We start from the raw sequence: 12,160 nt of genomic DNA, 5'->3' as shown, positions 1-12,160 counted from the left end.
TGTTTCTTTTTCTTTTTCTTCTCTCTCCATCTCCATGTCTCTCTCTCTCTCTCTCTCTCTCTCTGTCTGTTGTCGTTCTCTCTGCAGTCGTACATTTATCCTGAGGAGGTCGCCTGTTGCACTGCACTACTCTCACAAAAGAACCACGGACCAAAGAAGATATAACTCTTAGGGAGGAGCTAGAAGTGTCGCTCGTCTTCCAGACAGGTATCCGATGTATGCACACACATTGACATAGCCAACTGCATTGAGTTTCCTCATAGATCTGGAAGACTGTTATGATAATATGATTAGCTGAATATACACTGTAGCAGAATGAAACCTATGTAAAATTATGTAGAAACATATAGTTACAAAGACCACTCAAGGGAGACAATATAAGTGTACTTATGGACAGGTGCTGTAGAGGTGTTGTGGTCTAGTGGATAAGTCACCTGACTGCAGATCACAAGGTGCGGGTTCAAGTCCTGCCGCGGCACTAATGTCCTTTGGCAAGACGTTAATCTACATTTGCCACTCTCCACCCAGGTGTAAATGGGTACCTGATATGCTTGAGCGCTAGTTACTTTGGCAGCTCGGCTACAACCAGTGTAATATGTGTAAAGCGCCATGAGCGTCATAGCCTGGCTGATACTGGCGTTATATAAATATCCATATTGTTATCATTATTATTTTATGTATAGCTCCCTTGAATACACATTTTAGTGGAATATATTGTCCAAGGGAATCAACAATTTGTGGCTTTCCTTTACACAGTTTGTCTCTAAGTAGAGATGGATGCTGTAGCAGGTTTCATTGTAATCAGCCATCACACTTTACTTCAAACACTTGCAAATTAAAATTGCGTCAACGCAGTTCAAACATGTGACTTACCATACCAAAAAAATGTATTATGCAATAAACATAATTTTTGTTTATAACAGAATATCTAATTGTCTAATTAAATGCACTATTATACTGCCTTCTCATAAACAAATTTGGTATATGATATTATACAATTAGTTAATGGCCATGAGTTCAATGGTAAAAGATTGTGCACAAGGTGAAAGATAAGAGACGATCAAACATAATTGCACGCCTGGAGAATGATGCTGTTCAACATTACTTTTATCGCATGTCATGTGATTAACAATAGACCAATGAGGTTGCAAGAATCTTAGTAGGTGTTGTATAAACAACCCTGGAAGCATTTAAGAGGGTATTTGAAAGGGTTAAGTATCACAGGTGAGGTGATTCCACCTTTCATTAAAATTTATCGTCAAACTCACCTTTTCTTAGAACTTAGTTTTGCAGGTGGGTCTCCCTCTCTGATATGTGATATTAAGACGTACGTAACAACTTTGATGCCGGGTGATAAACTGATACCTGTTAATCTGATACCTGTTAATCTGATACCTGTCCTTAAACAAGGCCCGAGACCTGCTGGTGTCTCTGTTGGTTTGAACCGCCCGTCGGTATCCGTTTAGAATTAGAAATGGGCTCGATTAAGAACGAGTTCCGGGGAGAGGTGAAAATAATTTGTGAGCGTTGTCATTGTTATTATGCAAGTGTGGAAGAACATCAGAGAAAAAATGTTCCCTGAAAAGCATGGCTCTTCAAATGCCTTCACATTCTAAATATGACAAGTAACAGCTTAAAAATGAGGCCCGAATTGTATGCGACATGTTTGTGTAGTCCCATATAACTCTTTCTGTGTACAGTGCTTGTTACTTTACCAGGACTAGGCCAAATTTCTTATCATTTTGATGACTCCAGAACTTTGCAGTACACATCAATTATACATGTATGCTACATGATCAACTTTTTTTGATCGATTACACACTGTTTCTTTCACAATGCAATTGTATGACCAGAACTCAACTTTATCTTTAATTAGTATGATGTCATGTTGGGTTAACTGACCGACAAGTTTTTCACTATCGGAGATGTTTTATTACCCTGATCATATTTTGTGACCAGTATTACAAAGCAGTCGCAAAGGTTTTGAGGGTACATTTTAAGTGCATGTAATATTAACTTAAAGAAACTTCTTTTTATTGGCGTCTTCGTTGGTTTCAACCACCTTGTTGGAATCCATTTACAATTAGAAATGGGTAATTAATTAGTATGATGTCATGTTGGGTTGATTGACCGACAAATTTTTCACTAAAGGAGAGGTTTTATTACCCTGATCACAAATTGTGAACAGTTTTGCAAACGCAGTCGCGAACGTTTTGAGGGTACATTTTAAGTATGTGTAATATTGACTTAAAGAAACTACTTTTTAACAATATTGAAAAGAGATTTTGAAAGATGTCAAAAATTCAGGTTAGGAAGTGTATCAAAAACAACAATAAATGAGTGGAGAAAAATTCAAATGTCTCTGATGATAAGACATTCATCAAGTTGATAATTCTGTGGTATGACATGACTTCTTTTTGAAAACTATTTATAGTTTTATTCCTTCTTTTTTTTGTCAATTCTAGATATTTGTTTGTTTGTTTTTATCGATCTCTTCAGGGATTGGATTCCTTTCATTCTATGATAAATTAGTGAACAACTCGACTGCTTTCATCCGTTTTTTTCATGATGTTATAGAGTACTGAAGTGCGACGCCATACTGGCCAAGTTGTCAAGGTACCTGGTTCCAAGCAAATTTGTGCTAAGCAATAGTGTGATGATCACACCAGCCAAAAGCACTGAATTTGCCCTGGTCCAGCCCGTTGCTTGATTGATTTCACGGTAAACCTCATGCGCAGGCTATGTTGTTTAGAACCAGTAACCTGGAGGGAGAGCGAATGACGTAACCACTTCGGTACTCTATCAGGCATGTAGTACCTTTCAGTTTGGTAACGTTGTTGTCTCCTCCATTCATATGAAACTTTGATGTAGTCATCATTCATATTATAAAGTGTAAGCAACTTATTACACAAAGATGAATATCATCAAAAGTCGTGTCATTATACTGCCAATGATTTAAATTTAAATATAGTCTGAGGAGAAGAGTAGTCTGACAAAGAAAGATCGTGAAAGTAGTGTTGATGTTTGCATTTCGGATGAGACAGCTTTCAATCTGTCATCAAAGAATGATAATGTATATTGATTTTCAGTACTATTTCAACCTTATGATGCCACATGCAATCAAAAAGATCACAAGCCTACTCGAGCTTGAAAAAGCTGTCAAGATTAGTACTCCAGTTTTAGGTGCGTTTGGATTAGTTGATACTTATGCTATGACTTATTTACGGATCTTATGTTCATTGTCATTGAAACATATTTATATGATAGTTATGAAATATAGAGAATAAACTTAAAAAATTATATGATGTTATATGTTGATGATTTAATCTTCTATTCATGAGGAATAACAGAGCTGAAGCCTTTCACGTGCATGTATCTAGTATGTGTATCCCATGTCAAGCACATTGTTAGGAATGTTTTCCATGTATTCCTATACTAGGGTATGGAGATGGTGCACATAATATCCAAACTTTAGAGATATTGCTAGGGTTATAAATGTAACTATGGTAATGCAAAATGATTGTTAAAAAAATGTACACGTATAAATTATATGATTAAGATCAAACTTATTGTAACATTGTATGCTATTGCCAATGATATGTATTCTGCTAAAACTCTATTGATCAGAGTTGTACAATGTATAATCTTTTCTACAGCCACAAAACAGATGTGATATGAGAAAATAAATTCCTTTTTCATATACTTTACACAATCTGCACAATTTGTATTTCCTCAAAATAGTTTTATGAGATAAAGGAAACTTGTGCCAAACTTTAAATCCTGCATGCTAGGATCATGGAGCAGAAAATATAAAGTAGATGGTACAAGGAGGGAGGGAGGAAGGGAGGGAAGATGAGAGGGCAGGAGTAATGAATCTCCTCCCCCACCCCCAGTGATTACTCTTTCTTCCCTCCTGCTCTCCCGGGAGGGAGGGAGTGGGAGAAATGAAAAGGTGAGAGAGAAAGAGAGAGAGAGAGGGAGGGAGAGAGAGAAAGAAAGAATGAAAGAGGGAAAGGTGAGAGAGAGAGAGAGAGACAGATAGAAACAGAGAGAGGGAAAGGTGAGAGGCAGAGAGAGAGAGAGAGAGAAAGAATGAAAGAGAGGGAAAGGTGAGAGAGAGAGAGAGAGACAGACAGATAGAAACAGAGAGAGGGAAAGGTGAGAGGCAGAGAGAGAGAGAGAGAAAGAGAGGGAGAGAAAGAGAAGAAGAAGAAATGACCAATATAAATGTCATAATTGTGGGTATATGGGCAACTAAACTTGATGGCGCTGTTGAATTTTGAAATGGCTCGGAGCCAGCTCAGTAAATGTGATAATGCCAAGCGCAATTTCATTTCTCATGCGTTGCCCGACAAAGCAACAAATGCCAATTTGTGCGTCTGATGTCCTTGTAGGCAAACCAAACCAATAAAACTGATGACAAAGGTCTATTAATGGAAATGTTATGATAATTGATATATATATGTCTTTGTTTCCCAGTCTATAAAGCCAACGATCTATCTAACATCTCTCTTTGAAACATGAAGTATGAAATATACTGGTACCGCTATGTGCTTCCAAAACAATAAAATTATCTTGAAAGCATTCTGCTTTTTAAATTAGGTAAATTTAAAATAAAAATGAATGTAGCTCATATTGAGAGACCGCCTTTGCGCCAAACATACGGGTTTTTTATGGCTTGGTATGTCACGTTTATAGAATAACTATACCATCAAATTAAAAACGCATAATTGTGTTTCTAGCAGACTAGAATATACATTTTGCGGAAGTAAAGATATCAATGTTGTACAAGTGGTTTATTCGCTAATATTTCCTTGTCATGAATAATCATCAATTAAACAAACATTTTTAATTGATGTAAGATAGTAATCAAAGTTGTTTCGAAATACTGTTTTCGAGGTCGATAACCTTGTCCGAGGCACGTTCTCATGTTTTTTTTTTTCTCGTCCTTTTTTTGTTTGCACTCCGAAATGTAACCATGCTCAACGAAACAAACACGGAATAAAAAGATTGATAGTGTCAATGAAAAATAAACTATGCGCGCCACTATCATTTAATCAACAATTGATGCGAACAGTCGCTGCTGCGTGAAGTGCAGTTCCCTTTATCATAACAACGCGTTTCATTAAAAGAAACAAAGAAATTAATAATGAGAAGAGCTCGCGAGTTGGGGAACAGCGGTAATCCGGCGCTGACTCGGGTGGCAATATTGCTCTGGGCTTCATTTCGTTCAAGATATATGGTTATGTTTAGGGTTGGGATCGAATTTTAAGGTTAAGTTAAGGGTTATACTTAGTGTTTAGTTATGATGTCCATGGTTGAAATGAGTAAATCAGATTCGATTAGTGAAGGAAAATGACAGTGGGGGAATCGTCAACGAAGCCCGATTGTGTCGTACAACTGCCTTATCCTACGTTAAACGAATCTTTCTCTTGAAACACCGTGTACTTCTCGATGCACATGTGTCAATCATCGCATTGGTAAATCATGCATAATACCCGTTATTTTCCACACGCTATTTCTTTTGTTGTTGCTCTCTTTTCAGTGGTTTTGAGAGAAAGAGTCAATATTTCGTACAAAATCAGCCAAGCCATTGTCATGGCACCACAGATGCAACCGCAATTCTGCGGCGTCACCTGTATTCTATAGTTTTTTTTATTTTTATGTTTCTAATTTTTTGTTTGATTTAATACTTCATAAATTCGAATGTAAACGGTTGTAATGAGCCGGGTATCATGGTAGGATATTTTGATGATCCTTTTGAAAGATGAGATAAAGTGACTTCCTGGCGATGTGGTGCAGAGAGTGAAAAGGCTAGCGTCGTAAACATTTTAAGAAGTCAACGAGTTTAGTTCCGTCCTTTTATTTAGGGATCAAAATATGCTCTAATATATGAAAAGGCAGAGAATAAGTTCGATAGTAGATGTGTTTGAAGTCGAATATTGATGAAAGAAAACAAAATGTAGGTTTTCTGCCTACAACAGAAGACTCAAATTATGTATTATTTTATCAATATTTGTCTTCAAACACATTCTTTGGGGGAAATTTTTGCAGAAGTGTGTCTTAAATGACATCCTCTTTCACATTATGACACAATTAAAGAGGTTTAAACTGTGAGCAAATCTCAGTCGGTGGTTTTGCACTTATAATAGTGAAAAAATAAGATAGTAATGCGCATCACATATACATATGAATACAATGAATAAACATAAATAAAGAAGGGTGTGTGAGAGAGAGAGAGAGAGAGAGAGAGAGAGAGAGAGAGAGGGAGAGAGATTTAAAATGAGACAAAATTAGAAAGTCTACAGGAATTCAGACAAGCTACGCAAAAATTAAAGTTATAAAATCCTTATATTGTACGTAAGATAAGTTCCTTTCACTATATTTTACTCAATGCAGCAATAACTTAGCAGGGACTCAAGTCAAGCAGATGAACAAGAAAAACTATTTTCCACATTATCCCCCTCCAACACTTAACCAGGCCAGAGTTAAATAAGGGTGCTGATCATTTTAATCCGTCCTTGTCCATGGGCATGGCTTTGATTTTCAAGCTTTTATGAGAAGAACATTTCCGCTGTGCAACAAGCACTTTAATTGTTAACTATACCAGTGTCCGAGTCCTTTTATTCCTGAGGATCAGATTAAGGTTGATTCTCAAAAAGCCCCGACACGCTGAGTGATGAGATTAGGATTATCCTCTAATCTACTCCCCGCTGAGTTTTAAGAGAAGTTAATCAAACCCAGTCCCAAGGGTTCAGCAGAACTGATTGGAGCTTTTAAACTGAAAGCGGGACGCTCTGCTTCTTATAGATGATTAAAATCATCCAAAAACCATTCCTTCCCCCTCTATAAGCGATCATAATTATAATAAGACAAAGGTCATAACGCAATCAGGGTCGGATAACAGTTATAAAGTCAACCATTGTCATGTTTGTGTTGTAACCTTCCGAATCTTCCCTAACAACTTGTTTTTAGGAGACGCCCATTTTGTGATTTTGTGAACCCGAACGAACGTCCAAATTTGACGGGAGTACTGATACAAGCTCTGCATCCGTGGACTAATCAAAGTTTAAACAAATAACAAAAAAAAGAGGAGAGAGAGAGAGAGAGAGAGAGAGCCATATATATATACAGGTGTGATGGTATTTAGCTTTTGAAGTAATGAATAATATAATAAATAGAACAGTGGAGATGTATTTGTTTAGTTTCAGTAGACAATTATTGTTTTTCTGGTCTAGTAACATTATCGCTCTGTCACCTCTCTTTTACTTACAAAGTTAGAAGGTTAGAACTGAAATTAGTAATTCTGATTTCTTGTTTGGGTTCAACTCCATGTTATAGGGGTCCTATCAGCTAAAAATACATGTAAATAAATAAAAAAAAATTCAGAATGAAATATGAGTGTACGCCAATCGGCATACCCTTTCAGAGAAGTAATATATTAATATCCACACTGCATTATTTTATCCCTTGTATTCAATGTGTATCTGATCCCATGTTTCAAACTCCGTCTCTCGCTGTCTCTTTCTCTCTCTCTCACTCCATTCCCCTCTATGGTCGCTATCTCTCCCTCTATCTCTCTTTCCATCCCACCTCTCTCTCACTCTCTCTCTCTCTCTCTCTCCCCCCCTCCCCCTCTCCTCACCCTATCTCCATGCATCCCTCCACGAGTCATCAAGCTGTACTACCAATGTTACGGCAGATTGACACCCCTGGTGTCCCGTAAAGAGACCCTATTAACCGGGCTGCGCCTAACAATGGGAAGATCCCAAGCTTAGAGTAAACATCGTCGTGAATGAGGCGCCACGCGTAAGGTAGCAGGTGGGAGTCCCTCGGGGTGATACCATACCCCCTTACCATTCACAGAATTGGTATCCTAAGTAACTCGTGCATACTGTAGCGACTAATGTGTGTCGACACAGTAACCGATACGACACCGCCACTGTCATAATCAACACCCTCATGCATGTGTATATTTTAAAACATAGACCACTTTGTTACTGTAACCAAATAAGAGTGGAGAAGTCAAATACAATGTACATTGAATGTAAATTGGCCTGAAAGTGATACTCTTCTTTGTGAAACTGCATGACCGTTGGATAAGATGTCGGATAAGAAAGTGGAGCATATAGTGGCCATTGTCATTCTACATCTTCCGATGAAAGTAATGACCTTTCTTTCAATAGCCAGAAGGTTCGCATTTCTAATCGCATGTTTGTAATGATGATGATGATGATGATAATGATGATTGTGGTGATGATGATATTAGTCATGAGTGTGACGATGTGGGGACGATGATGGTATAATGATATAATTATTGTGAATAAAATTAAAAATATTCCTTCTGTATTCTAAGTTAAAATCATTTTGAATAATGATTACATGGCTTTATGACTGTCACCAGCTGCCACCCGAATGCTACTTCTGTCTTGATAACTTTCTGTTAAAATCATTTCAAATCATGATTATAGCGCCTTACTTAAAAAATAATAATAATAATAACGATAAGGTTGACCTTTCAAGGAATGGTGTTTGTCTGTGATACGACTTCTCATAAACATGACGTTAAGGTATAGCATAAATATTTCATCGCTGGTAACTCCCCCGCCCTCCCTCCCTCCGCAATCCAACGATTTACCTAGCTACGCCCCTCCGTCCTCGCCCGGCGCCAATGAACTTGGTTTAGCCATCGATTGAATCCCAGTCTCATCTGTTACGCTGTCTTCAAGACAAAAGCCAGGACACGCCCCATTTAACAGAGCCGAGTATACACACGCTCACACACCCACACAGCACACCCGCACCCACAACACTTACTACGCACGCCTGTCAAGCTACTGTACGTGAGGGTTGTGTTGCGTGAATCCTTTATTCTGTGTTTTACGTCCAGTGCTCTTTTGCAGAAAATAAATGGATAAATGGAAACAAGAGAATCAATGAATGATTGAGCAGATCGATATATAAAATGAGGATGTGATGTGATGAGAAGAATGTAAGAGGGAAGGGGGGGGGGTAAAGAGATAGAGAAGGGGTGGGTAGATAAGGCAAGGAGGGAGAGAGAGGGAGGGGGATGGAGTGAATCAGAAGGAATGAAAATAGCGAGATCTGTAGATAGCTATGTAATAACATAACATGGAGGTAGAGAGGTAGAGAGGTAGATAGATAGAAAGAGACAGGGAGAGAGAGAGAGAGAGAGACAGAGAGAGAGACAGAGAGAGAGAGAGAGAGAGAGAAAGAGAGAGAGAGAGAGAGAGAGAGAGAGAGAGAGAGAGAGAGTTGAAAAAGAAGAGAATTCGTACTATACATTGTAGGAAGATAATTATGAAGTAAAATATATATAAAATGTGAAGAAAAGCAAAATTGCTGCAATCCATCCTTTCCAACAATTGGCACCAGTTCATAACAGGTAACTCAAGAACACCTTGCCTAAATGAAGGAAACTGGAAAAACGAAAGCTGAATGTACCTCAACAATCCTATTGAAATTTAGAGAATAGAATGAAATAATATGGGAAAATTTGACGACATGAAGTGACATAAAAGTGATGAATAGGATCATTGAGAGATTCAAATGGGAATATTTTCTTTTTGTTCGAATACTTTGTGCAAACATAAATGAGACAATTGGGCACAATAAGCGAGTGTTGACTCAAATGACATAATGCGCTTTTGTCACGAGAGGTTTTTGTGTTGAAATGGATATCATCTATCAAATATTCGACAGACACACAATTTATTACACAATAATCGTTTTTTGACGTGGGATCTAGGCGTTGCTAAATCGAATTTGGAAGGTATTTTTTTAGGTCTATAAAGTCGGAAATAATTCACTATCTCATATGTCGATAAGTGCTGAAATGATCGGATATGACGTCCGTCATGTTCAGCAAATGATGGCAGAGGTATAATATTTCCTACTCGTTGTTTGTTTTTTTTTTTTTTTTTGTTTTTTTGGGGGGTGGCGGGGAGAGGGTGGTTGGGTGGGGTTCATAATGTCCAACCGGCTGTACGACACACGTTCCTGCGACAATCATGGATCCGCTGCCTGTTGCGCCCTACACCAACTGAATTATTAACTTCAACTATGGACCAACACTGAAATTAAACACAGCATTAACCTTAAAACTAATCTTGGGCTCTGTATCGGGCGTCGTATGTCGAGAGAACATGGCTATAATTCATTCTGGATTGTTTATCTTGAAGTAGACTGATTGTTTAAACCAGTAAAAATTAAAAATAATAGTTAACAATAAAAACTTACTGGAAATCATTTTCGATAAAAACTCTCATTTGCACATAGTGACCTGTGTTCAGCACATGGTGTCGGGCCTACTTACCTTGATGTCTTTATCTTTCTATGCTCATTACTCAGTTCCTAAACATTTCTACCAAAATCGTTTGGCTCATGTCATTTATCTGTAACCTTGACCATTCAGTGTAAGTTTTGTTGAATTCTGTGATAATTTATTGTTTATATATACTAGAACTCAATCTTATCTTTAACTCTAGTCTTTCGACGAAATAAAGCACGGGACGATTGTCGCATCATCATTCCAGCCATCGCAACTCAAACTAAAAGAAGAATATGACAGACCGTAACAAGTAGTGTCCCTTTCTATAAAGGGACACTAGTAACAAGGAGCTAAGAGCGCCCCCTCCCAACGTTAAACTGTTACAACTGATTATCTCTAATGTATACACCGATCCTTTTGGCTGCTGCCACTGTCATTACTTTCTGCCTACCAAAACTTGGGCCTCATCCTTGCTGAACAAAACATTAATTTCATGCACTGCTATAGCTATGCATCTGCCTTATTACATAATCAATCTAATATATTTCTTCTTATGGTTACAATGAAGAACAGAAATAGGTATTGGGAATCGTCATGTAGTGTTCGTGTAAGTTTGTAAACTAAACTGTAGCAAAATAACCTTTACATTAAGATGTAAAATATCTTTTTTCATAATTCGTTCCATTCCCTTTTAAGTTTTATAAATATGTCATAACAAGTTATCAAAATCATGGAAGATATTTCTATTTTGTTCTTTACTTAACAAAATCAATTATTTCTTAATGTGTAAATACAAAAGCTTATACTATTGCAGAAGAAGATTATTCGTATAATATCCGGAATGCACTATCGTTCCCATACTGGTCCCATCTTTAAACAAATTATTTTCTTGAGATTCAGTGATATTAACTTGCACCAGCAGGGTATTTTCATGTATAAAAGCATGAATAACATCTTCCCATCACAATTTAGTGATTTTATCAATTTTAAATGCAACTCGGAAACCCATACGTATAATACGAGAAGCGCTGCCAACATTCGTCTCCCTAAACATAGAACCCGAAGATTTCAATTTGACATTCGATACTCTGGGCCAAAATTTTGGAACACCTTACCATCTATTCTACACAAATCGCTCTCCTTGCAGACATTTTCCCGTAAGGCAAAAATGTATTTAATTGCTCGATATTGATACCCTCTCTTGTATTTATGTGTGAAATGATCTTTTGTGGAATTTAATGACATGTTTGTATGACCGATTATTTATTTACTTTGATAACTTGTTGCTAGTACCATCTGTATATTCCCAGGACAATGCTGTCGGATAAAGATGTTGTCTGTTTGATGATTTTGCTTGTTTGTAATGATATGTACCCGCTGTCTATTTTACAATTGTACTTCGTTATCTTTATGATGTAATCGCAGACACATGTACAGCCCAATTGATATAACTTTCTCTTTATAAGTGAACATGCCTTCCTATACTTAATTCTCTCCTCTCTTCCTTTCACTATTTTTTCTTTTCTATCAACGTTCTGTTATATAGAATGTAATTTTCATAATAATATCTATAATGTTCTTTCGGTAACTGCGTTAATTTATTATGGGCGTTCCCAACTCAAGCTACGCTTTCCGGGTTTTCGCCTCCTTCCGTACCTGAATTAATTACTGTATACTCTATGTTGAAATAATTGTTACATATATCATGTATATATACATTGTGTTTTATATTGTGCTGTTGAGAAGGAAATAAATGTTAATAAATACCAAAAAAATCTATGCCATACTTTTAGATGTTTGATGATGTTTTTGAAGCATGTATTCTGTATGCATTAAAAAAATACCAATGCTGATATGGGAGTAACTATA

At 37.1% G+C, this 12,160-nt stretch overlaps 1 protein-coding gene across 1 annotated transcript in view; it reads left to right on the top strand.

Moving 5' to 3' along the window:
* The window catches only part of LOC576476 (Fanconi anemia group J protein homolog), a 46,734-nt gene extending 46,255 nt beyond the window's left edge, over window positions 1–479 (top strand). The window contains exon 32 of the mRNA XM_030992113.1: window positions 88–479. Coding sequence (XP_030847973.1) covers window positions 88–165 — 78 coding nt within the window. The 3' untranslated portion in view covers window positions 166–479. The remainder of the gene's footprint in view (window positions 1–87) is intronic.
* Window positions 480–12,160: the final 11,681 nt, after the last annotated feature.

Source organism: Strongylocentrotus purpuratus, unplaced genomic scaffold, assembly GCF_000002235.5.
Source record: "Strongylocentrotus purpuratus isolate Spur 01 unplaced genomic scaffold, Spur_5.0 spur5_scaffold_2, whole genome shotgun sequence".
NCBI lineage: Eukaryota > Metazoa > Echinodermata > Echinoidea > Camarodonta > Strongylocentrotidae > Strongylocentrotus > Strongylocentrotus purpuratus.
The sequence above is the reverse complement of the archived record's forward strand: the minus strand, read 5'-3'. Positions and strand labels throughout refer to the sequence as shown.